The sequence below is a fragment of the Salvelinus fontinalis genome, chromosome 37, assembly GCF_029448725.1.
Source record: "Salvelinus fontinalis isolate EN_2023a chromosome 37, ASM2944872v1, whole genome shotgun sequence".
NCBI lineage: Eukaryota > Metazoa > Chordata > Actinopteri > Salmoniformes > Salmonidae > Salvelinus > Salvelinus fontinalis.
In genome coordinates, this window is record NC_074701.1 from 10,090,535 (window position 1) to 10,117,825 (window position 27,291).

General features: G+C 42.8%; 1 protein-coding gene across 6 annotated transcripts; it reads left to right on the forward strand.

The window, feature by feature from the left end:
* The first annotated feature begins 157 nt into the window (after positions 1-157).
* On the forward strand, positions 158-26,712 carry herc4 (HECT and RLD domain containing E3 ubiquitin protein ligase 4). Of its 6 annotated transcripts, none has more exons than XM_055901880.1 (25): positions 158-309; positions 5,486-5,547; positions 5,640-5,925; positions 6,074-6,233; positions 6,474-6,550; positions 10,127-10,348; positions 10,442-10,533; positions 16,082-16,212; positions 16,483-16,643; positions 16,741-16,817; positions 17,089-17,216; positions 17,369-17,428; positions 17,693-17,804; positions 18,064-18,253; positions 21,233-21,405; positions 21,623-21,742; positions 21,870-21,968; positions 22,196-22,363; positions 22,579-22,722; positions 22,945-23,111; positions 24,608-24,674; positions 24,804-24,886; positions 25,116-25,299; positions 25,381-25,483; positions 25,596-26,712. In XM_055901880.1, exons 3-25 carry the CDS (start codon positions 5,700-5,702, stop codon positions 25,802-25,804), a joined length of 3,153 nt encoding a protein of 1,050 aa, XP_055757855.1. In that variant the 5' UTR covers positions 158-309; positions 5,486-5,547; positions 5,640-5,699; the 3' UTR covers positions 25,805-26,712. The 6 variants fall into 6 exon arrangements, with proteins under 6 accessions (XP_055757855.1, XP_055757854.1, XP_055757852.1 ...); XM_055901879.1 differs by lacking the exon at positions 158-309 and adding an exon at positions 1,596-3,933 and having other exon boundaries at positions 5,461-5,547; XM_055901877.1 differs by lacking the exon at positions 158-309 and adding an exon at positions 1,596-3,933.
* The last annotated feature ends 579 nt before the right edge of the window (positions 26,713-27,291 follow it).

A 27,291-nucleotide genomic window follows, 5' to 3' on the forward strand; every position in this document is an offset into this window, starting at 1 on the left:
TCATCTCTCCTTTCTGCTAAATTATTCTACCTCCTGATTCTGCCTCTTCGACCTTACTCTCCTCCCTTTCCGGATTCCTGTGACTGGCACTGTCCCCTTTCCTCCCGGCCTGCTCGGCCCTCCCCTCCTGCTCTGTAGCTGAGTCACTCATTGCTTGTTTACAAAACAGGGCTGCGGGCAGCTGAGCGAAAATGGAGAAAAACTAAACTTCTGGAAGGCCTTTCACTCCCTCCTTCACTTCCTCTGTATCTGCTGCTATAACGACTTTCTACCAGAGGTGGGACCAAGTCATTGTTTTACAAGTCACAAGTAAGTCTCAAGTCTTAGCACTCAAGTCCCAAGTCAAGACAGGCAAGTTGGAGTCAAGTCAAGACCAACAAGTCTCAAGTCCTAAACTTTGAGTTTTGAGTCCTAACAAGTCATAATGTGCTCTTCCCCAAATGTAATACCATTTAATTTTTTAACAAGAGTAATAGTTAGTATATTACATTTACGCAAATCATGAATGCTTTTAAAAATATATTTATTACTTTCCAAATAAACTTTATAGCTCCATGGAAATACATGGGTAGCCATAAGACCCCCCCCCCCCCCCCAATAGCGATGGGGCGCAATCTAGCGATGTAGGCTTGTACACAAGTGCCCAACCTTAACACACACACACACACACACACACACACACACACACACACACACACACACACACACACACACACACACACTGCGTGTGTGGTTACAGTAGGCTAACATATGTCAATGGCTTTAGGAACAGCAGTAACCTCAGGCAGGATTTAGGCTACAAACTGCCTAGCCAGTTGTAGCTCAATCTTGGGTGCAATGATCACATTCCTGCACTGACTGACTGTGTGGAGGCTCATTGATTTAACGTTACGTTAGCCAACATGCTACACTAGCAAAGTTATGAATGATATAGCTGTCAGCTATATTAGCCACGACTTACCGTTCTTTGTGCAGCCTAAAATGTCGAACAAAGTTGGAAGTTGTTGCGCCTCCGTCTGTCATTTTCTTCCCGCATGTTTTGCAAGTTGCAATCGCTTTTTTGTTGATACAGCGTAGTCTTTATATCTGAAAATAATAATTTTGGGTATCATCTTTCCAAGGGCTCCATCTGAATTCACCCTTCCGATGTTCCTCTGCACTGTCACGCGCAACTTTTTCTCAGCTGGCACAATTTGATTGGCTGCTGTCCGATTCAAACTGTAATCCATTAAATGATGAGTTGATGCGCTGCACACTTTTTTAAATAGCATCAATTTTAATATTTGGGCTTGGGGAGGGTATCAAGTCAGTTCGAGTCAAAAGGCTCAAGTCCAAGTTAAATCACGAGTCATTGGTGTTAAAGTCAAAGTCGAGTTGCAAGTCATCATATTTGTCATGTGACTCAAGTTCACACCTCTGCTTTCTACCACTTAAAATTTCACTCAGCCTATTGAGTCCACTGGTCTAACTCACACAGAACTACCCTACGTCTTGACCTCTTTCTCCCCTTTCTCTCCAGATGAAATCCTGCAACTAGTGAGGCCTGGTCACCTGCCCGCTCAAGCCCATCACATCCTCCCTTCTACAGACCATCTCTGGAGAACTTATCCCATTCCTCACTTCCCTCATCAACTCATCTCTGACCACTGGCTTCATCCCCTCTGACTTCAAAATGTCCCAAGTCGCTCCTCTCCTCAAGAAACCAACACTCGACTCATCTGACATCACAAACTATAGACCTGTATCCCTTCTTTCTTTTCTTTCCAAAACACTTGCTGTCTATGATCAACTTTCTCGTTATCTCTCTCAGAACAATCTTCTTGACCCTAACTATCAGGCTTCAAGATGGGTGACTCATCCGAGACTGCTCTTCTCTGTGTCATGAAGGCTCTCCGCACTACCAAAGCTGACTTTTTCTCTTCTGTTCTGACCCTCCTAGATCTCTCCGCTGCCTTCGACACTGTGAACCATCAGATCCTCCTCCCTCTCACGGCTGGGTGCTTTAGGCTCTGCACACTCTTACATTGCATCCTACATTTCATCCTACCTGGCAGACCGCTCCTAGTTCAACTACTGTTCTCCTTCCCCCCTTCTGACACCCAAGTGGGGACACACATCTCTGCATGCCTGGAGGATATCTCAACTTGGATGTTGGCCCACCACCTCAAGCTCAACCTCGACAAGAGGGAGCTGCTCTTCCTCCCCGGGGAAGGCCTACCCGCTCAAAGACCTCTCTATCACGGTTGACAACTCCACAGTGCCACCCTCCCAGAGTGCAAAGAATCTTTGTGTGATCCTGGACAAGACCCTGTCGTTCTCTGCAAACATCAAAGCAGTGACTCACTCCTGCAGGTTTATGCTCTACAACATCCGTGAGCACGACCCTACCTCACACAGGAAGCGGCGCAGATCCTATTCCAAACACTTGTCCTTTCCCATCTGGACTACTGCAACTCGCTGTTGGCTGGGCTCCACGCTTGTGCCATCAAACCCATGCAACTTATTCAGAACGCTACAGCCCACTATGCTTACACCCCAACCCGAGCACTCCGTTCTGCCACCTCAGGTCTCTTGGCCCTCCCACCCCTACAGGAGGGCAGCTCCCACTCAGTCCAGTCCAAGCTCTTCTCTGTCCTGGCACCCCAATGGTGGAACCAGCTTCCCCTTGAAGCTATGACAGCAAAGTCCCTGCCCATCTTCTGAAAACATCTGAAACCCTTCCTCTTCAAACAATATCTAATATAATCCTCCTCCTCACCTCGAGGAAAACCTCAACCAGCACTTGCACTTGACCCCCCTCTACTGATAGCTACTTTATTTATGACATTTTTTACTTTCTATCCCTGTGATATGTGGTTGTCATCTTAAGATGAATGCACTAACTGTAAAATGAGCGACCGTTAAATTACTGAAATGTAAATGTAAATGTTCTACTACTGCGGTGAGGGCATTTGTGTCCAAACAACTACAGTCTGGGAATTGCAAAAGATATGGCCACTTGTCAAATGTTTGCAGATGGAAGAAGTATGTTATTGAATAAACTGTGAATATAAAATGTTGCAACTGTGGTGGGGATCATACTCCGGACTTCCTTGAGTGCCCTGTTAGGGTGAAAGAGGTTGAGGTGTAAAAGATCAGGGATGCACAGCAGATCCCCTATATGGAGGTGGTGAAGGGAGTCAAAGGGTCAAGAGGCCACAGTGATGAAGAAGATATGAAGATGGATGCACCATGATCTGGATACACTCATTGTGAAGAAGGTGGATTTTGTAGCATTTATAGCCACAGTTATTAATTGTACTGCACAAGTGTCCAAGAATTCCAAGAAGTTGGGCATCACTATATCTGTAGCCGATACGTTTTTGGGGCTCCAAGACTTTTTCACTACAAGGTCTACTGTCGCCAGAAAACATCCCGCCCTCACAGGATCCTTCTAAGCCTGCCTAGGGATCTGATTAGAATTTAGTATTTTAACAGAAAAGAAGGTTGATTTTGTTTAGTTAAGATGTATTTTTGATAGTTTGTATGAATATTTTTTACGCTGCATACATTTTTTATTTTTGGGATCTTTATCATCCACCCGCACATTAGGTGGCGGAACGCACATCATTATACCAGAGAAGAAGAAGAGGGTGGCTTTGTCGTCACATCCAGTTTCTAAAAACTCTAGAACGTTACAGTCTTTGACTACGGTATGTTCGAGTGCTTTTCTTCTGTGTATATGACACGGCATATAAAGCTACAGTCATTAATATGACAGCGCATTGCAAACGATTTTGGTATGTGGCGCCAGCAGTTGCCTGATCTCAATGACTATCTACAATTTACACCTTCCGAGCAAGTCTGGTCATCGAAATTTAGCTAATAAAAGAAAAACATTTCAGACCTCTCGTCCGTGCCAGCGTTTGCCACCATTGCATTGGCTAGCAACAGGTAAGCTGAATCCATTTGCGGCACATAGGCGGGGTTTGTCCATTTTTAGCTATTTAGGCAACTAGTGTGGGTTAACTGCTAGTTAGCCATATAACTTACCTGTGAAGGTCTGTCTTGATTAATAGCCAGCAGGCGCTGCATGCGGACAACTGAACGGTGGATAGCTGTAGCTAGATGGCTAGCTAACGTTTACTAGCTAAAAATGTTAACTAACTAGCTAACTAGCTGCCTTGTGTCGTGAAATAATAGTACAACCAGTATAATTGGAGGCATCATAATGTTCCCTTTCAGATGGTAAGTTACCTCTGTACTTTGTGGAATGGCTTGTTTAACACTATTTCAAATTGTTTTGTTCCCCTGACACTTGCCCTAGAATATTTGTATAATTCCATGTTGTAGAAGCAGATGTTTTAATGTCACATGCACAAGTAACGTTACAGTGAAATGCAATTCTTGCAAACTCAACCCAATAATCAATAACAATGTAATACTAGGAAAAAACCCACGATAAATATGAAGAACTCAATAAGTAAGTAAGCATACTATATACAGGGTCAGTTCCAATACAATATTTAAAATGTGCAGGGATACTGGAGTGATGGCGGTAGATATGTATAGGGGTAAGGTGACTAGGCAACAGGATATATTATAAACAGAGTAGCAGCAGCTTGTGTGTAGTTTGTATAAATATATGTGCATGTTATGTGTGAGGAGGTAGGGCCCTGTTAGTGCAAAATATATATATATATATAGGTAATTCATTCATCCCCTTGATCTAATGGGTAACTCTATGGGGAAAACCACTTACCGCACCCATTTTTGGATTATGTTTAAGTACCAATGAGACACTCAACACGCACACCTGACAGAGGCATTCTAATTATAGTGGTTAGCTAGCTACCCTGTCAGAGAAGATTCCAGGCTATCACACTTGCAATGCCATGAAATAATTTAGCAAGTAGATAAACCTGGACTTATACTTGTGAAAACAACAGACACAACTGACACTTCAGTGACATTTTAACTGGTGTCTATCACACGTGAGATAAGAATCTAACTGCACTGCACTGCAGTAAAGATGTTCCAGGCCTTTCTAGGGGATACTAAGTACATTTTCGAGAATAACCGCACACCTCCAGCATTGTGAGGCCTTTTATATTCATGTAAGTCACATACAACACTAGATAAACATCACACATTCATATAAGTTAACAATGAGACATCTTCGCTCATAAAAATACCTCATCAGATCATAAAATAGTGGGGCAGGGTGGGGCATTCAATCTTCTGGGGAAGTATCCTAAATGTGGGCCGTTACAGAAGTGAGTGAATTATAGGATTAGTAGGGTATTAATCAACCCCAGATTTAAAAAAAAAAAAAAATGGAGGTATCCTCACCGTCATGATTCAAGGGTTAATTTAGTGCACTGCACAGGATGATGTCACACAAACATCGTACTCTGGAATGCTGTTCTGTGGTCATTCAATCTGTTGTGTAATGTGACAGTATTTACAAGACTATTTCAGTCTGTTCTGGTGCTTTCCATCACAGATTCCCCAGTCACAGATGGCCCAAGTGTACACAACTTGATATCAGGACTTCTTTGCCACAACGTATGTATTTTTGGATGTTGACCATTTTGTGCTCAGTAACAGACCTCATGTAATTTATTTGACTCTTAGCTATTTCTCTCATCCTTTCACAGGGACTGTAATCCTGTTGACCTGGTCCACACCAGGAGTGGGGCTAGAGGGGAGCGTTGGCAATGCTGTGTTGGGGAAATGCTTCCTTCGGTCAGCTAGGTTTGGGCGGGATTGATGAGGAGATTGTGGTGGAGCCCCGGAAATGTGATTTCTTTCATGGGAAGCAGGTGTGCGATATCGGATGTGGCCGACGGCACACCACATTTCTACTGGGAGACGGGACTGTGTACACCTGTGGCTGCAATGACATTGGGCAGCTGGGGCACGAGAAGTCTCGAAAGAAACCAGGTAAGTGTTGCATGCTCCCCTTACTCTAATTAACCCATAATGGATCAGCACTTGTCTAACGCCGTATTTGGTTGAAAACTATCTTTAGATTAACTGTGGTGTGGTAAATCGATGTGTTAAACCATATCATGCTTTGTGTTCCCCATAGAGCAGGTTGTGGCACTAGATGCACAGAACATTGTGGCAGTGTCATGTGGGGAGGCCCATACACTCGCACTGAATGACAAAGGACAAGTGTTTGCATGGGGCTTGGCCACAGATGGACAGCTGGGCCTTATAAACTTTGAAGATTGTGTACGTGTGCCCAGGTGAATAAAATAATACTTTAAAGTCCTCAGGAAGTTAAAACATAATCCTGTTCATAAATGATATGCGTACAACTCAACGTGTATGAACATGACCCCATTTGTACCGATACTTGCATTGTGGTATTTTTTTTTTTTTAAAGAAAGGAAAAAAAGTGATTTGTGACGTGCCTGACATGTAGTGGAGATATATTCTACAACAGCACAACGATTACTTTAATGGACTTTTTTTTTCCTCCTCAGAAACATCAAGAGTTTATCAGATGTAGAAATTGCTCAGGTAGCCTGTGGATATCGGCACTCCCATGCTCTGTCTAGAGGTAAGGGGGTCATTCGAATAGTCCTTTAAGGCAAAGGAAAGTTCCTAATGCCTTTGGTGACTTGGAAGTTTGACGGGTAGCAAGGAAAAATGAAAGGACGCTCGATCAGTCTTTACCTACTTCCCTTTGCCAAGGATGCACAGGACTATCCTTTGACGATTTTCAGCAAAACTCGGCCTAAAGATAATTGTGGGAAATTCTCTGAAACGTTTACTTGACACGATTCAATGCCACTAAATTATCTAAATTATCATCGTTATGGTGAGTTTGTTCAATACATGTGAATAGATAAATAAAATGTTGCTTCATTCCTGCCCTATATTTCAGTTTAGTGACATCAGAAAGTGGCAGAAAGCTGCCGCTTTCAAGGAGTGAAATAAGAATAAGAGATCCCGCTATGCACTCTGACGAACCATCAAACAGGCAAAGCGTCAATACAGGACTAAGATCGAGTCGTACTACACCGGCTCTGACGCTCGTCGGATGTGGCAGGGCCTGCAAACCATTAGACTACGAAGGGAAGCACGGCCGAGAGCTGCCCAGTGATACGAGCCTACCGGACGAGCTAAACTACTTCTATGCTCACTTCGAGGCAAATAACACTGAAACGTGCATGAGAGCACCAGCTGTACCGGAAGACTGTGATCACGCTCTCTGCAGCCGATATGAGTAAGACCTTTAGACAGGTCAACATTCTCAAGGCACTTTCAACCTCTCCCTGTCCGAGTCTGTAATACCAACATGTTTTAAGCAGACCACCATAGTGCCTGTGCCCAAGAACACTAAGGTAACCTGCCTAAATGACTACCGACCCGTAGCACTTACAGTTGAAGTCGGAAGTTTACATACACTTAGGTTGGAGGCATTAAAACTCGTTTTTCAACCACTCCACACATTTCTTGTTAACAAACTATAGTTTTGGCAAGTCAGTTAGGACATCTACTTTGTGCATGACACAAGTAATTCTTCCAACAATTGTTTACAGACAGATTATTTCACTTATAATTCACTGTATCACAATTCCAGTGGGTCAGAAGTTTACATGCACTATGTTGAATGTGCCTTTAAACAGCTTGGAAAATTCCAGAAAATGATGTCATGGCTTTAGAAGCTTCTGATAGGCTAATTGACATCATTTGAGTCAATTGGAGGTGTACCTGTGTATGTATTTCAAGGCCTACCTTCAAACTCCGTGCCTCTGCTTGACATCATGGGAAAATCAAAAGAAATCAGCCAAGATCTCAGAAAAAAAATTGTAGACCTCCAAGTCTGGTTCATCCTTGGGAGCAATTTCCAAATGCCTGAAGGTACCTTGTTCATCTGTACAAACAATAGTGCGCAAGTATAAACACCATGGGACCACGCAGCCGTCAGAACGCTCAGGACAAAGACGCGTTCTGTCTCCTAGAGATGAACGTACTTTGGTGCGAAAAGTGCAAATCAATCCCAGAACAGCAGCAAAGGAACAAAAGCAAGCAAAGGTACAAAAGTATCTATATCCACAGTAAAATGAGTCCTATATCGACATAACCTGAAAGGCCGCTCAGCAAGTGCTCCAAAACCACCATGAAAAAGCCAGACTACGGTTTGCAACTGCACATGGGGACAAAGATCGTACTTTTTTAAGAAATGTCCTCTGGTCGGGTAAAACAAAAATAGAACTGTTTGGCCATAATGACCATCGTTATGTTTGGAGGAAAAAGGGGGAGGTTTGTAAGCTGAAGGACACCATCCCAACCGTGAAGCATGGGGGTCGCAGCATCATGTTGTGGGGGTGCTTTGCTGCAGGAGGGACTGGTGCACTTCACAAAATAGATGGCACCATGAGGTAGGAAAATTATCTGGATGTATTGAAGCAACATCTCAAGACATCAGTCAGGAAGTTCAAGCTTGGTCGCAAATGGGTCTTCCAAATGGACAATGACCCCAAGCATACTTCCAAAGTTGTTGCAAAATGGCTTAAGGACAACAAAGTCCAGGTATGGGAATGGCCATCACAAAGCCCTGACCTCAATCCCATAGAATTGTTTTGGGTAGAACTGAAAAAGTGTGTGCGAGCAAGGAGGCCTACAAACCTGACTCCGTTACACCAGCTCTGTCAGGAAGAATGGACCAAAATTCACCCAACTTATTGTGGGAAGCTTGTGTAAGGCTACCTGAAACGTTTGACCCAAGTTAAACAATTTAAAGGCAATGCTACCAAATACTAATTGAGTGTATGTAAACTTCTGACCCGCTGGGAATGTGATGAAATAAATAAAAGCTGAAATAAATCATTCTCTCTACTATTATTCTGACATTTCACATTCTTAAAATAGTGGGGATCCTAACTGACCTAAAACGGGGAATTTTTACTAGGATTAAATGTCAGGAATTGTGAAACTGAGTTTAAATGTTCTTGGGTAAGGTGTATGTTAACTTCCGACTTCAACTGTACATGCTACCTCAACTAACCGGTGCCCCCGCACATTGACTCTGTACCGGCACCCCCCTGCATATATTGCTATTTTTTTTACTGCTTCTCTTTAATTACTTGTTACTTTTATTGCTTATCCGTATTTTCTTAAAACCGCACTGTCGGTTAGGGGCTCGTAAGTAAGCATTTCACTGTAAAGTCTACCTACACCTGTTGTATTCGGCGCATGTGACTAATAACATTTGATCAGAGCAAGGCATGAATGAGGATGGACAGATTAAATCAAACGCTATACTCTTCTTGCTTTTCCTTAAACCGAGTGTGCACTACACAATTTTGGCCCTAATTTAGCAGTCCCAGACAAGTTTTTGAGATCGGAGACAAAATCCCAATGTTGTTGCCTACTCGTGGCATGCGGCCGTCACCGACGCTCATGTAATGTGAGCGGCTCAGAGACGTAATCTGTGGGCTACCGATCTCATCTTTGAGCAGTCCCAGACGTCCCAATATTTTCAAATGTTTCATTTTATCGGCACAACCTGCAATGCTCTTGCAGTGTGAGATGTGCAACAACAAGTTTGGATGATCAGCAATAGTCAATCGGAGCTCGCCAGAAAAGAAGCCAGTGCGATGATCAAGTTCTTCTTCCAGAATGTGTAGATTTGAGAGAGCGCGTCGACTAGGCTTACTACTAGCATGCGTTTTGTACTCGCCAAAGTGTCAAATCGTTACAGCTCTGACGTTCACAAGCAATGTTATTCAATTCAAAATGTTGGCTAGATACAGTATTTCAACGCTGTATGACAAACTCTTTCCAGTTAGACATTCACGCTTAAGGCTGCTTTGAGCTCTGCTTCGTGTACACCCGGCTTTAGTGACTGTCCCTCCCATCTTTACCTTAAACTCTGACATTTTCAAAGGAGGTCAAGGTAAAGTCACTAGGAAAGGGGAAATAATATACATCTCAGAAACAATCCAAATACACCCAAGGACTTCAAACACAACTAACTTGAATTTCCCCCCGGGGATAATAGACTACTCCAGATTATGCATTTACTTTCTGTCTGGTTTGATTTTACTTACAGGGAATTTGCTGAACGATTTGCTTAATTAGGTTTCCCATCTTATATTAAATACTTCAAATGTGTTCCCTTGTTTAGGAGGCCAAGTCTATTCATGGGGACAAAACCGATACGGACAACTAGGGCTGGGAGTAGCTGGACAAGGCATCTCTACTCCCCAAGTCATCCAGTCTTTACAGGGGATTCCCTTCATCCAGATCTCAGCAGGGGGTGCTCACAGCTTTGCCCTCACATTCTCAGGGGCCGTCTTTGGCTGGGGGCGCAACAAGTTTGGGCAACTCGGCCTCAATGACAACAATGGTAAGACTGACTAAGCAACTTTCCTGTGAATCACTGTTAATCTGTTTTGAAAAGAAGCCAGAAGATATAACATTAAACCAAATAATGTTTCAGATCGGTATTATCCAGCCCTGCTCAAGTCCCTCAGGTCACAGAGGGTTATCTACATCTGCTGTGGGGAGGACCACACTGCCGCACTTACAAAGGTAGCTTCCTCTTACACAGGGAGGTAATAGCTGTATGTAGTAGTAATACTCTTAAGTATAACTATACTTAGTGTCTTCAGAAAGTATTCATACCCCTTGACTTATTCCACATTTTGTTGTTACAGCCTGAATTCAAAATGGATGTGTTTTTTTTTTTTTTTTTTTTTTTTTTTTTTTTTACCCATCTAGACACAATACCCCATAACGACAAAGTGAGAACATGTTTTATGAAGTTTTGCATATTTTATTGAAAATGAAATATCTCATTTACAAACAGTACCAGTCAAAAGTTTGGACACACCTACTCATTTGAGGGTTTTTATTTATTTGTACTATTTTCTACATTGTAGGATAATAGTGAAGACATCAAACTATGAAATAACACATATGGAGATTCTTCAAAGTAGCCACCCTGTGCCTTGATGACAGCTTTGCACACTCTTGGCATTCTCTCAACCAGCTTCATGAGGTAGTCACCTGGAATGCATTTCAATGAACAGGTGTGCCTTGTTCAAAGTTAATATGTGCAATTTCTTTCCTTCTTAATGCTTTTGAGCCAATCAGTTCTGTTGTGACAAGGTATTGTTGGTATACAGAAGATAATCCTATTTGGTAAAAGACCAAGTCCATACTATGGCAAGAAGAGCTCAAATAAGCAAAGAGAAATGGCATTCCATCATTACTTTGAGACATGAAGGGCTGTCAATCCAGAACATTTCAATAACTTTAAACGTTTCTTCAAGTGCAGTTGCAAAAATCATCAAGCGCTATGATGAAACTGGCTCTCGTGAGGGCTGCCACAGGAAAAGAAGACCCAGAGTTAACTCTGCTGCAGAGGATAAGTTCATTAGTTACCAGCCTCAGAAATTGCAGCCCAAATAAATGCTTCACAGAGTTCAAGTAGCAGACATCTCAACATCAACTGTTCAGAGAAGACTGTGTGAATCAGGCCTTCATGGTTGAATTGCTGCAAAGAAACCACTACTAAAGGACACATAAGAAGAGACTTGTTTGGGCCAAGAAACACGAGCAATGGACATTAGACCGGTGGAAACCCTTCCTTTGGTATGATGAGTTCAAATGAGAGATTTTTGGTTCCAACCGCCATTTCTTTGTGAGACGCAGAGTAGGTGAACGGGTGATCTCCGCATGTGGTTCCCACCGTGAAGTATGGAGGAGGTGTGATGGTGTGGGGGTGCTTTGCTGGTGACACTGTCAGTGATTTTATTTAGAATTCAAGGCACACTTAACCAGCATGTCTACCACAGCAATACGCCATCCCATCTGGTTTGCGCTTAGTTGGACTATCATTTGTTTTTCAACAGGACAATGACCCAACACACCTCCAGGCTGTGTAAGGGCTATTTGACCAAGATGGCGAGTGATGGAGTGCTGCATCAGATGACCTGGCCTCCACAATCATCTGACCTCAACCCAATTGAGATGGGTTGGGATGAGTTGGACCGCGGAGTGAAGGAAAAGCAGCCAACAAGTGCTCGGCATATGTCGGAACTCCTGCAAGACTGTTGGAGAAGCATTCCAGATGAAGTTGGTTGAGAGAATGCCAGGAGTGTGCAAAGCTGTCATCAATGCAAAGGGTGGCTACTTTGAAGAATGTAAAATCTCAAATATATATATTGATTTGTTTAACACTTTTTTTTTAAAGGTTACTACATGATTCCATTTGTTATTTTCAAAGTTTTGATGTCTTCACTATTATTCTACAATGTAAAAATAAAAACCCTTGAATGAGTAGGTGTGTCCAAACTTTGGACTTTTACTGTAAGTTTTCACACCCCTTTGCTATGACACTCCAAATTGAGCTCATTTGCATTACATTTCCTTTGATCACCCTTGAGATGTCACTACAACTTGGTTGGAGTCCACCCAGCAGCTTTGCAGTTCTTTACACACTCAAACCAGTGCGCCTGGCACCTACTACTATACCCCATTCAAATGCACTTGCATACAGGCACACATGCTCAATCGTCTGAAGGTCTATAAATCCTTTACCCTGTGTCCTCCCCTTCATCTCTGATTTGAAGTGGATTAAACAAGTGAGAAGGGATCATAGCTTTCACCCAGATTTACCTGGTCAGTCTGTCTTGAAAAGAGCAGGCGTTCCCAATGTTTTGTACACAGTGTATATCTGGGGAAGGATATTAAACAAATTCTAGTGTTGATTAGGAAATGGAAAAAATATGGAAATACCCAGACTCTCCCTGGAGGTGACCAATAACCCAATGACAACTTTGACAGAACTATGGAGTTCCTTGGCTGGGATGGGAGAACCTGCCAGAAAGACAAGTCTTTACAGCACTTCACCAATCTGGGCTTTATGGGAGGGTGGCCAGACGGAAGCCACTCCTTTAGAAAAAGGCACATGACCGCACGCCTGGAGTTTGCAAAAAGGCACGTGAAAGACTGAGCTCATAAGGCAAAATATTCTGAGGTCTGATTAGACAAATATATAACTCTTTAGTCTGAATACAAAGCACTATGTCTGGAGAAAATCAGGCACAGCTCATCACCCGTGTAACACCATCCCTACCGTGTAGCATGGTGGTGGTGGCAGCATCATGCTATGAGGATGCTTTTCAGTGGCAGGGACTGGGAGACTGGTAAGGATAGAGGGAACAATGAATGGAGCCAAATATAGGCAAATCCTTGATGACAACCTGCTTCAGAGTGCAAACGACCTTAGACTGGGGCCAAGATTATGTTCCAACAGGACAACGACCCCAAGCATACAGCCAAAGCAACGCTGAAATGGCTTTAGAACAAGAATGTCCCTGAGTGGCCCAGCCAAAGCCCAGACTTGAATCCCATTAAGTCTGTAGAAAGACTTGAAGATGGCTGTTCACTGTCGCTCCCTATCTAACTTAGCAGATTTTCTCAAGCTTTGTAAGGAAGAATGGGAGAAAATCCCCAAATCAAGATGTGCAAAGCTGATAGACATACACAAGACGACTCAAACCTGTAATCGCCGACAAAGGTGCTTTTACAAAGTGTTGACTCGAGTGTGAATAGTTATGTAAATTAGATATTTCTGTCTTTAATTTTCATTAACTTGCCAGAAATATCTAACATATTTTCACTTTGTCATTATGGGGTATTCTGTGTCAATGGGTGAGGGGGAAAAAATATATTTAATCCCTTTTGAATTCAGGCTGTAACACAACAAAATGTGGAATAAGTCGAGGGGTATGAATACTTTCTGAAGGCACTGTACATTGTTATTTCATTCATACTGAACAAAAATATAAATGCAACATGCACCAATTTCAAAGATTTTACTGAGTTCATATAAGGAGATGAGTCAATTTAAATAAATTCATTAGGCCCTAATCTATGGATTTCACATGACTGGGAATACAGATATGCATCTGTTGGTCACAGATACACTATCTATACAGAAGGATGTTGATACCCCTTCAAATGAGTGAATTCAGCTATTTCAGCCACACCCGTTGCTGACAGGTGTTTAAAATCGAGCACACATTCATGCAATTTCCATAGACAAACATTGGCAGTAGAATGGCCTTACTGAAGAGCTCTGACTTTCAACGTGGTACCATCACAGGATGCCACCTGTCCAACAAGTCAGTTTGTCAAATTTCTGCCCTGCTAGAGCTTCCCCGGTCAACTGTAAGTGCAGTATTGCGAAGTGGAAACGTCTAGGAGCTACAACGGCTCAGCCGTGAGGTGGTAGCTCACACAAGCTCACAGAACGGGACAGCTGAAGTGCGTAGCGCTTATAGTCTGTCCTCGGTTGCAACACTCACTACAGAGTTCAAAACTGCCTCTGGAAGCAACGTCAGCACAATAACTGTTCATCAGGAGCATCATGAAATGTGTTTCCATGGCCGAGCAGCCGCACACAAGCCTAAGATCACCATGCGCAATGCCAAGAATTGGCTGGAGTGGTGTAAAGCTCGCCGCCATTGGACTCTGGAGCAGTGGAAACGCGTTCTCTGGAGTGATGAATCACGCTTCACTATCGGGCAGTCCGACGGACGAATCTGGTTTTGGCGGATGCTAGGAGAACGCTACCTGCCCGACTGCATAGTGCCAACTAAAGTTTGGTGGAGGAGCAATAATGGTTCGGGCTAGGCCCCTTAGTTCCAATGAAGGGAAATCTTAACGCTACAGCATACAATGACATTCTAGACGATTCTGTGCTTCAAACTTTGTGGCAACAGTTTGGGGAAGGCCCTTTTCCTGTTTCAGTTAGACAATGCCCCCGTGCACAAAGCGAGGTCCATACAGTAATGGTTTGTTGAGATCGGTGTGGAAGAACTTGACTGGCCTGCACAGAGCCCTGACCTCTATCCCATCGAACACCTTTGGGATGAATTGGAACGCTGACTCCGAACCAGGTCTAATCGCCCAACATCAGTGCCCAACCTCACTAATGCTAGTGGCTGAATGGAAGCAAGTCCCCGCAGCAAGGTTCCAACATCTAGTAGAAAGCCTTGTCAGAAGAGTGGAGGCTGTTATGCAGCAAAGGGGTGAACGACACCATATGAATTCCCATGATTTTGGAATGAGATGTTCGACGAGCAGGTGTCCACATACTTTTGGTCATGTAGTGTACCTTAAAGAAAAGTTAGGGGCGTGGATCAGAACATCCGTCAGTATCTGCTGTGACCAATTTTTGCCTCATGCAGCGCGACCATCTCCTTCGCATAGATGTGATCAGGCTGTTGATTGTGGAATGTTGTCCCACTCTTTAATGGCTGTGCGAAGTTGCTGGATATTGGCGGGAACTGGAACACTCTGTCGTATACACGTCGATCCACAGCATCCCAAACATGCTCAATGGATAACATCTGAGTATGCAGGCCATGGAAGAACTGAGTCATTTTCAGCTTCCAGGAATTGTGTAGAGATTCTTGCGACATGCGGCCGTGCATCATTATGCTGAAACCTGAGGTGATGGTGGCAGATGGATGGCACGATAATGGGGCTCAGGATCTCGTCACAGTATCTCTGTGCATTCAAATTGCCATAAATAAAATGCAATTGTGTACGTTGTCTGTAGGTTATGCCTGCCCATACCATAACCCCACCGTCATCACGGGACACTCGGTTCACAACGTTGACATCAGCAAACTGCTCGCCCACAAGACGCCATACACATGGTCTGCTATTGTGAGGCCAGTTGGACACACTGCCAAATACTGCGGCTTATGGTAGAGAAATAAACATTTCATTCTCTGGCAACAGCTCTGGTGGACATTCCTGCAGTCAGCATTCCAATTGCACACTCCTTCAACTTGAGATATCTGTGGTGTTGTGACAACTGCACATTTCAGTGGGCTTTGATTGTCCCCCGCACAAGGTGCACCTGTGTAATGATCATGCTGTTTTAATCAGCTTCTTGATGTGCCACACCTGCTTTGTGTGTATGGAACATTTCTGGTATCTTTTATTTCAGCTCATGAAAAATGGGACCAACACATTACATGTTGCATTTATATTTTTGTTTAGTGTACATTCTGAAACCCCTTTCACCTCTTAAGATTTTGTTTTGTTTCTTTCATAGGAAGGAGGTGTGTTTACATTTGGAGCAGGAGGGTATGGCCAGCTTGGACATAACACTACAAACCATGAGATCAACCCCAGGAAGGTGTTTGAGCTCATGGGAAATGTAGTCACACAGATATCCTGTGGAAGGTACAGCACACTGTCTGCTGCGCTATCTCTGCTTTCAAATGTGGCACTGGTCTGTTTTAGAATACACAAAGCAGATTCACCAAGTCTATAGTCTCCAGAATGATTTAGAAAATCATGTGTAGCGTGAGGGATAAACATTTATCTGAAACCTATGGTATCTGGGGGAGACAAGTATTTGGGCTGACATTTCAAAGTTCCTAAAAACACTAACATCATAGAAAACATGGTGACTTGAGAAACATTTTGTGATATTTGGTATATCCTTTCAAGACAGCACACTCTGGCTTTCATCCCCTCCTCTGGAAAGATGGATTCATTTGGGCTGGGAGGGAACGGGCAGCTCGGTACACGCTCCACATCCAACAGGAACAGCCCTGCCCCAGTCAAAGGCCCCTGGGTGGCCTACAACGGCCCGACGCCCACAAACACAGGTTAGTACAGGCGCCCTCAGACGGGTTCCACAGGTAAAGACTTCAAGTTTCTGCATCTGATTTGATTCAGAAGACTGATCATAACTTTATATTCCAGACATGGAGCAGGGCTGCTGTGTTAAGAGGATCTATGCTGGAGGGGACCAGAGCTTTGCCCACTATTACACGCCCCAGGTCATTTTCATACCCCACCAGCTCTAATTTATCGGAGTCCTCATAACTAAGGTTCTGCGCTAACAAATGTTGAATTTATATTTCTTTTTCCAAGAGAGAAATTTATACATGAAGTGTTGCCAATCCTATTTGGGGATTTTGGTGATACAGTTTGTCAACATGTCAGACTTCACGTGCTGAAAACATGTCAATGCTTACTGTTTACATGTTTATGATAGTGAAATGGTTAACTTTTTATAATTAAGTCATTTAATACAATTGATTCTGCTAGAACCCTCTGGTGCCTGACGACATCAGAATACCAGATCCCAGAAGACACATATGCACCTTATCTGCTGAACTCACTCAGAGATGGCTGAACCATTATACACACGGAAGACTCCCACAAGAGATTTCCAAGTAAAATCCTCACTTCTCAAAATACGCTCATAAAAAAGAATTAGCTATAGTATGGATGAACAGTGCTTTTAATTTTTTTTTTAAATCAGAGCTAGATTGTGTGTCTGCATGAGCCTGTGTTGAACACTGTTTTTCTTTCACTTTTCTTGTAGCGAGATTGATCTGGTGTTTTCCTCTGCAAGTTGCCTCAATGGAAGCTTTCTGGCTGGGAGGTAATATCAATTACACTTCTCTTTTGAAAATGTTACTGAAAGTATTGAAATAATACATTTTTTTTTAATTGAAGAAGAACAAACTTAGTGGGAAAGGAGGATATCTAGTCAATTGTACAACTATCTGCCTTCCAACTGAAACAGACAATGCATGTTCATTGACGTTTTCTGAAGTGTCAACGTTTACTCTATGAATGAAAGCTTTTGCTATGTTCTATTGTCATTGATAAATGTTTTACAGAAGAGAATCTCTGTTTTGTGTAGCCATCCAGATCACTACAACACAAGCAGTAAATGCTCAGGGGTGGACGTGAACATGGCTCGCCTCTTGTTTCACAGAGTCGTTCAACATGACTATCCAGAAATTGCACAGCAGGTGACTTGTACATGGCTGAGAGTAATTTGATTTTTGAAGTATGGTTTACCAAAAATATTAGTCCTCATGTTATGACATTTGTTGACGCTTTAGCATGTAGGGTATTCCAATTAGTGGTGCAAATAAAGGGAGTCGGTATATTATAAGTCTGTCTGGCTAAAATGACAGTTATCCACTTAACTACAATAGATGTATGTTTGCTACCCGTCTGTATGAATTATTATAGCATTAAACATTACACTGTGTTCTCATCTGTCAGATTGCAGCCAGTCTGGAAAAGAACCTGATTCCCAGACTAAGCAGCTCCCCTCCAGACATCGAGGCGCTGAGACTCTACCTCACCCTGCCAGAGTGTCCTCTCTTCAGCGACCAAAACACATACGTGACTCTGGCCATCCCTTTTGCCAAGGCACTCATCAGTCTGAAAGAGGCTCCACTGAAGGTGCTTGGTAAGTAGCTACAGTTGAAGTCGGAAGTTTACATACAGTCGTAGCCAAAAGTTTTGAGAATGACACAAATATTAATTTCCACAAAGTTTGCTGCTTCAGTGTCTTTAGATATTTTTGTCAGATGTTACTATGGAACACTGTAGTATAATTACAAGCATTTCATAAGTGTCAAAGTCTTTTATTGACAATTACATGAAGTTGATGCAGAGAGTCAATATTTGCAGTGTTGACCCTTTTTCAAGACGTCTGCAAACCGCCCTGGCATGCTGTCAATTAACTTCTGGGCCACATCCTGACTGATGGCAGCCCATTCTTGCATAATCAATGCTTGGAGTTTGTCCGAATTTGTGTTTATTTGTTTGTCCACCCGCCTCTTGAGGATTGACCACAAGTTCTCAATGGGATTAAGGTCTGGGGAGTTTCTTGGCCATGGACCCAAAATATTGATGTTTTGTTCCCCGAGCCACTTAGTTATCACTTTTGCCTTATGGCAAGGTGCTCCATCATGCTGGAAAAGGCATTGTTCGTCACCAAACTGTTCCTGGATGGTTGGGAGAAGTTGCTCTCGGAGGATGTGTTGGTACCATTCTTTATTCATGGCTGTGGTGTTAGGCAAAATTGTGAGTGAGCCCACTCCCTTGGCTGAGAAGTAACCCCACACATGAATGGTCTCAGGATGCTTGACTGTTGGCATGACACAGGACTGATGGTAGCGCTCACCTTGTCTTCTTCGGACAAGCTTTTTTCCGGATGCCCCAAACAATCAGAAAGGGGATTCGTCAGAGAAAATGACTTTACCCCAGTCCTCAGCTGGTTGACAGAGGAAGAACAATGATTCCAAGCACCACCCTCCTTTTGAAGCTTCCAGTCTGTTGTTCGAACTCAATCAGCATGACAGAGTGATCTCCAACCTTGTCCTCGTCAACACTCACACCTGTGTTAACGAGAGAATCACTGACATGATGTCAGCTGGTCCTTTTGTGACACGGCTGAAATGCAGTAGAAATGTTTTTTGGGGATTCAGTTCATTTGCATGACAAAGAGGGACTTTGCAATTAATTGCAATTCATCTTAATAACATTCTGGAGTATATGCAAATTGCCATCATACAAACTGAGGCAGCAGACTTTGTGAAAATTAATATTTGTGTCATTCTCTCAACTTATGGTCACGACTGTACATTTAAACTCAGTTTTTCACAATTCCTATAATTTAATCCTTGTAAAAATTCCCTGTCTTAGGTCAGTTAGGATCACCACTTTATTTTAAGAATGTGAAATGTCAGAATAATAGTAGAGAATTATATATTTCAGCTTTTATTTTTTTCATCACATTCCCAGCGGGTCAGAAGTTTACATACACTCAATTAGTATTTGGTAGCATTGCCTTTAAATTGTTTAACTTGGGTCAAACGTTTAGGGTAGCCTTCCACAAGCTTCCCACAATAAGTTGGGTGAATTTTGGCCCATTCCTCCTGACAGAGCTGGTGCAACTGAGTCAGGTTTGTAGGCCTCCTTGCTCGCACATGCTTTTTCAGTTCTGCCCACAAATGTTCTATAGGATTGAGGTCAGGGCTTTGTCATGGCCACTCCAATATCCTGACTTTGTTGTCCTTAAGTCATTTTGCCACAACTTTGGAAGTATGCTTGGGGTCATTGTCCATTTGGAAGACCCATTTGTAACCAAGCTTTAACTTCCTGACTGATGTCTTGAGATGTTGCTTCAATATATTCACATAATTTTCCTCCCTCATGATGCCATCTATTTTGTGAAGTGCACCAGTCCCTCCTGCAGCAAAGCACCCCCACAACATGATGCTGCCACCCCAGTGCTTCACGGTTGGGATGGTGTTCTTCGGTTTGCAAGCCTCCCCCTTTTTCCTCCAAACATAACAATGGTCATTATGGCCAAACAGTTCTATTTTTGATTCATCAGACCAGAGGACATTTCTCAAAAAAGTACGATCTTTGTCCACATGTGCAGTTGCAACCGTAGTCTGGCTTTTTTATGGCTGTTTTGGAGCAGTGGCTTCTTCCTTGCTGAGCGGCCTTTCAGGTCATGCCGATATAGGACTCGTTTTAACTGTGGATATAGATACTTTTGTGCCTGTTTCCTCCAGCATCTTCACAAGGTCCTTTGCTGCTGTTCTGGGATTGATTTGCACTTTTCGCACCAAAGTACGTTCATCTCTAGGAGACAGAACGCACCTCCTTCCTGAGCGGTATGACGGCTGCGTGGTCCCACGGTGTTTATACTTGCATACTATTGTTTGCACAGATGAACGTGGTACCTTCAGGCGTTTGGAAATTGCTCCCAAGGATAAACCATACTTGTAGACGTACCATACTTGATTTCTTTTGATTTTCCCATGATGTCAAGCGACGGGGCACTGAGTTTGAAGGTAGGCCTTGAAATACATCCACAGGTACACCTCCAATTGACTCAAATGATGTCAATTAGCCTATCTGAAGCTTCTAAAGCCATGACATCATTTTCTGGAATTTTCCACTCTGTTTAAAGGCACAGTCAACTATGTATGTAAACTTCCTTACCCACTGGAATTGTGATACAGTGAATTATAAGTAAAATAATCTGTCTGTAAATAATTGTTGAAAAAATTACTTGTGTCATGCACACAGATGTCCTAACCAACTTGCCAAAACTATAGTTTGTTAACAAGACATTTGTGGAGTGGTTGAAAAACGAGTTTTAATGACTCCAACCGACGTGTATGTAAACTTCCGACTTCAACTGTATGTTCTGTGAACATAGTGGAGCAGCAAACTGTTCAGAGAAATTAAGTCTGGGTATTTAATTGAAGTATTAGCATGTTTTGGTATTTTGAGTGATTTTTCAACATATTGATTTCAGTCAGTGTTTTTATAGATTCTACTATGTGGTCAGGTAAACCTCTTAGTTTATTCCATTTTTGCATCCAAATTGTCTCAAGTCTCTTTGCTTTGCTCTGTACTGATCCAGGTAACTGGTGGTCCCAATTCGAAGCCCCAGTCTTCCAGAGGCTAGTGGAGCTGTATAAGGTGGTGGTGGTGTACCTGCTGAAGATGCACAAGGTGGGAGTCCCCCACTCAGAGCAGAGGGTCTTCACCTGCTTCCTGGACACGGCACTCAAGCTCCTGGAGATCCTACACGCTGTGAGTGTTCATACACAAGTCACATATGCCAGATTCACACTATGGGGCCGAGCTGTATGGCGTGATTCAAGCAGTACTGTAGAAGAGCAGTCTTTCTCACATTACTCCTAGTTATAGACGGAAACATTTATGGTTAAAAAAAAAAAAAAAATGTAAAAGCTTTTCATTGAAATGCCTCAGGGTTAACTTTTTTTATTTTTTTTTATTGATCTCCTAGGTGAACGAACGAGCCGGACATATTATACAGTACGACAAATTCTACATTCACGAGTTGGATGACCTGATAGACATCCGAAACGACTACATCACATGGATTCAACAGCAGATGTACTCTATGGTGAGTTAAGGAACTTCAATACGATCCCTGAATGCACAATTTGTATTGAGAACCCATGGAATGTCGTCGTCTTTTACAAATGCTGTCATTAATATCCTACCCTAAGCTATTGCTTCTGTCCCCTTAGGCTCATGACAGTGCGGTCACCCTCTGTAAGTACCCCTTCGTGTTTGATGCCCAGGCAAAGACCACCCTGCTTCAGACTGATGCTGTTATTCAAATGCAGGTAAGGATGAGTGACTCATTCGTTTTTACACATTGAACAAAAAGAATTAATTGTGTGACAATTTCCATGATTTATCTTGTAGTTGCACCATGACGGTTGAGCTCAATTTTTTTTTTTTTTTGTCTTATGCTTGCTTGTTTAGCTTTTCAAGCACCGTGAGATTTTTCTGTATAATGAAAAGTGCTATAGAGGTTGAATCGATTTAGAATTATTTCTGGCGTCATTAGATGGCAGTGGATCAGGCGCAGCGGCAGAACTTCAGCTCCATGTTCCTTCCCGTGGTGGAGTCTGTTAACCCCTGCCTCATCCTCATTGTGAGGAGGGAGAACATCGTCGGGGACACCATGGAGGTCCTCAGGAAGTCCAAGAACGTCGACTACAAGAAACCTCTGAAGGTTAACCTGTTTACCCTCTGCCATCACACCTGGGTTGTATTCATTAGGGCACGCTATAGCAACACAACAATGAGCATCTCTTATCCTGAAGTCCCCCCCCCTCCGTTTTCTTCCGTTGCCGAACACAGCCCTGAACCTGAATTGGTCAGATCAGACTGTTGAGACTGCTGTCCTGGATGTACGCTGGAGTTGATGGTTATGTCCTTGCAATGCAGGTGATCTTTGTTGGAGAAGAGGCGGTTGATGCAGGGGGTGTGCGGAAGGAGTTCTTCCTTCTCATCATGAGAGAGCTTCTGGACCCCAAATACGGCATGTTCCGATACTACGAGGAGTCCAGGCTGATCTGGTTTGCAAACAAGGTACACTGTTCTATTGATACATTTAACTTTTGTTTCATTCCAGTGAAATGTGTTGTCTACGCATTGTTGTGTCAGTTGAGAAAACTCTAGCTTTACGTTGTAACTTTGTCAAGGTATTCCCAGTAGTGTTATTTTGTGGTATTCTGTTAAATCTGAAGTACTGGTATGCTTGGACACCATCCTGGTTGCATTTCCTCACTCTATGGACCATGTTCCTCTCAGACGTTTGAGGACATTGACCTGTTCCACCTCATCGGGGTCATCTGTGGGCTGGCCATCTACAACCTCACCATCGTGGACCTCCACTTCCCAGTGGCCCTGTACAAGAAGCTGCTGAAGAGGAACCCCACGTTGGATGATCTTAAGGAGCTGATGCCTGATGTGGGGAGGTCAGCTTAGTGGTCAAGCACCTCAGGTTTCCCTTAAGCACTCATGTGGATGCACGGTCTGCTTATTGCTTTCATGATGCAATAAAATGTAAATGGTTGTGGGAGATTCTTGAGGATATGAGAAGGTTGACATAACATCTCCAATGCAGCAAATTTTATCGTTTCAAAAAAGTTTATTCCAAATTATACACTGAGAATACCCAACATTAGTATTGAATTGCAATTGGACTCGCCCCTCTTTGCCCTCAGAATAGCCTCAATTTGTCAGGGCATGGACTATACAAGGTGTCAAAAGCATTTCATCCCACAGTTGTTAGGTTGGCCGGATGTCCTTGTGGTGGTGGACCATTCTTGATATACACGGGAAACTGGAAAAACCCAGCAGTGTTGCAGTTCTTGACACAAACTGGTGCCCCTGGTACCTACTTCCATACCCTAATTAAAGGGACTTTAAATATTTTGTCTTTCCTATTCACCCTCTGAGTTGCACACATAGATAATCCCTGTCTAGATTGTCTCAAGCTTTAGAAATCCTTTACCCTGTCTCCTCCCCTTCATCTACACTGATTTGAAGTGGATTTAACAAATGACTCTTAAGGGATCGTAGCTTTCACCTAGAATCAACTGGTCATTCTATGTCATGGAAAGAGCAGGTGTCCTTAATGTTTTGTATACTTAGTGTACAGTGCTTTCGGAAAGTATTCAGACCTCGACTTTTTACACATTTTGTTACATTACAGCTTTATTCTAAAATGTATTAAATAAATGTTTCCCCTCATCAATTTTCACACAATACCCCATAAAGCGAAAACAAATACCTTTTTTTTCTCTTCATAAGTATTCAGACCATTTGCTATGAGACTCAAAATTGAGCTCAGGTGCATCCTGTTTCCATTGATCATCCTTGATGTTTCTATAACTTGATTGGAGTCCACATGACAACCCGCTTAGAGTTTGCCAAAAATGCACCTGAGGGACTCCGACCATAAAAAACAAGATTCTCTGGTCTTATGAAACTACGATTGAACTCTTTGGCCTGAATTTCAAGCGTCACGTCTGGAGGAAACCTGGCACCATCCCTACGGCAAAGTATAGTGGTGGCAGCATCATGCTGTGGGGATGTTTTTCAGCGGCAGGGACTGGGAGACTAGTTAGGATCGAGGAAAGATCCTTAATGAAAACCTGCTCCAGAGCGCTCAGGACCTCAGACTGGGGGCGAAGGCTCACCTTCCAACAGGACAACAACCCTAAGCACACAGCTTATTTAATTGTGATATTTCTATTTCTTATTTTGTATACATTGGCAAAAATGTCTACAAACCTGTTTTTGCTTTATCATTATGGGGTATTGTGTGTTGATTCAGTAGAAAAAACAATCACTTTTAGAATAAGGCTGTAACGAAATGTGGAAAACGTCAAGGGGCCTGCATACTTTCCGAATGCACTGTGGGCTGTAGTATGAGCAATTTCCCCCTTTTTTTTTCACTGAAAACCAGGAGTCTGCAGCAGTTACTAGACTACACAGAGGATGATGTTGAAGACACATTCTGCTTGAACTTCACAGTAAGTTTCAACATTTTTACATCAATGTACTTTAGCTAGCTGAATCTCTTGTCTAGAGATAGCAAAGGAATGACGACATGTGCAAGGCTTACTAGGAGAAGTCAATGTTATTTGTCCAACTTGTTTCAGGTTACAGTGGAAAACTTTGGCGCCACAGAGGTCTTGGAACTGGTTCCAAATGGCATGGATATCTGTGTTGACAACTCAAACAGGTACTTTTACAGAGTATTCCAAGTTCTTCTAATTGAACCTCTACTTAGCGACAAAGTCGGGCTGAATGTTCAGTGGATTGATTTGATTAAAAGTTTTTTAACAAATGTATAGTTATGTAACAAAATGGTGCTTAATCGTATGTCTTGTCTGAGTGTCGAAACATATGTAGAGAGCCTCTGAGTGTATGCTGATGCGTTTCTGAGTAATTTTTCATGGTGTTCCCCTCAGGCCTGAGTTTGTCTCTGCATACGTGGACTACATCTTCAATAAATCAGTGGCCGCGCTTTTCGAGTCCTTTTTCGCAGGCTTCCACAAAGTGTGTGGTGGCAAAGTCCTGGAGCTGTTCCAGCCCAACGAACTGCAGGCCATGGTCATTGGCAACACCAACTACGATTGGAAAGAGCTTGAAAAGGTACAGAGGTGTCACCATTCGCTTGAATGATCTCAATTGGTCTTGGAGCGGTACAGTGATGGAATTTGTTTCTTTCACCAGAGCACTGAGTATAAAGGAGAGTATTGGGCTGAAAATCCAACCATCAAGTTCTTCTGGGAGGTGTTCCACGATCTCTCTTTGGAGAAGAAGAAGCTCTTTCTCTGTAAGGCACTATTTGAAAGCATTCAGACTGTCATGTCACAATGCCATGCTAGCAGGGGCTATTTACTGCTTAAATGCTTTTGGCACTGAAGTAATGTGTATTGTATTTTCAGTGTTTCTCACAGGAAGTGACCGCATTCCCATCCTGGGCATGAAAAGCCTGAAGCTGGTGATCCAACCCACGGGAGGCGGGGAACACTACCTGCCCGTTGCACACACCTGCTTCAACCTATTGGACCTGCCCAAATACAGCAGCCGGGAGACGCTCCAAAACAAGCTTCTCCAAGCCATAGATCACAATCAAGGTTTCAACCTGGCCTAACGAATGGCACACAGACAATGCCTAGCTCCACCCAGACTGTCACATGCACACGTCTTTGCCCCGTCAACTGACTCGATTCGTGCTTTAAGACTGCAGCACTGTCACCGGCGTGAAATGGAACAGACTAAGCAGCGTTTGCAGGTGGGCAAATGGTTATGCAAGAGGCTTGAGGGCTTTCTATTTCAAGGCCAATCTTTGCTTTGATATTTCAGCATTTACAATTTCACACATCACAATATTGAAGACCCAGTTGAGTTCAAATTCAATTCATATTGTTTGATATTTCTCTTGTAGATTAGCTTTTACCTGTGTTTGGATATAAACCTGTCTAAATAGGCCAAAGTTCTGGTATAAAATCTTTGAGCTCAGCTGGCACAAGATAGCACTTGTTCATGAATTAAATGAATCTTCTACTTTGGCAATTTCTACCATGAATAGAAATTAATCTACCATGGTAGAAACATGGTATGAATGTGAGCATTTGATGTTGCGTGGATGTTCTTGGCTGTAAGCCTTAACTAGACAAATAAAAAATAAAACATTACAGCCATTGGTATTGTGTGTATGACCAAGTGTGAATATGAATTTTGGCTTCAACTGTTAGAATGCTGCTCTAAATAAAACATTGCATTTTTGTGGATATTATAGGCTAGTACCAACATGAGTTTTGTTTTATCAATTTAATTCCTCTAAAATGTGTATTGCGATAACACTTCGGTGCTTTATAATTACTTCCCTAACATTACACTAAACTGTAGATAACGCTCATGTTATACATCACTTAATGGATTTCTATTCCATGTGTATGTGGCATTGGGGAAAGTATGATTGAATGTATACTGAAAAATAACATGTAAGGTGTTGGTCCCATGTTTCATGAGCTGAAATAAAATATCCCAGAAATTTTCCATGCGCACAAAAAGCTTATTTCTCCTTTCGCAAGATAATCCAACCACCTGGCCGATGTGGCATGTCAAGAAGCTGATTAAATGGCATGATCATTACACAGGTGCACCTTGTGCTGGGGACGATAAAAGGCCATTCTAAAATGTGCTTGTGTCTCCGACAATGCCAAATGTTTTGACGGAGCGTGCGATTGGTATGCTGACTGCAGGAATGTCCACCAGAGCTGTTGCCAGAGTAGTGCCTGCGGTTATGGAACCCCTACCTGTCCCAGACCTGCTGTTTTCAACTCTTAATGATCGGCTATGAAAAGCCAACTGACATTTATTCCTGATTATTATTTGACCATGCTTCTCACTTATGAACATTTTGAACATCTTGGCCATGTTCTGTTATAATCTCCACCCGGCACAGCCAGAAGAGGACTGGCCACCCCTCATAGCCTGGTTCCTCTCTAGGTTTCTTCCTAGGTTTTGGCCTTTCTAGGGAGTTTTTCCTAGCCACCGTGCTTCTACACCTGCATTGCTTGCTGTTTGGGGTTTTAGGCTGGGTTTCTGTACAGCACTTTGAGATATTATCTGATG

What these genes read in the sequence shown, in the direction of transcription:
- herc4 (XM_055901880.1), top strand. Translation starts at nt 5,700, where the DNA reads ATGCTGTGTTGGGGAAATGCTTCCTTCGGTCAGCTAGGTTTGGGCGGG. An exon ending in CTCCCACAAGAGATTTCCAA is followed by an intron (nt 17,217 to 17,368) that starts GTAAAATCCTCA and finishes CTTTTCTTGTAG; the next exon opens with CGAGATTGATCTGGTGTTTT. An exon ending in TGATCTGGTTTGCAAACAAG is followed by an intron (nt 22,723 to 22,944) that starts GTACACTGTTCT and finishes TGTTCCTCTCAG; the next exon opens with ACGTTTGAGGACATTGACCT.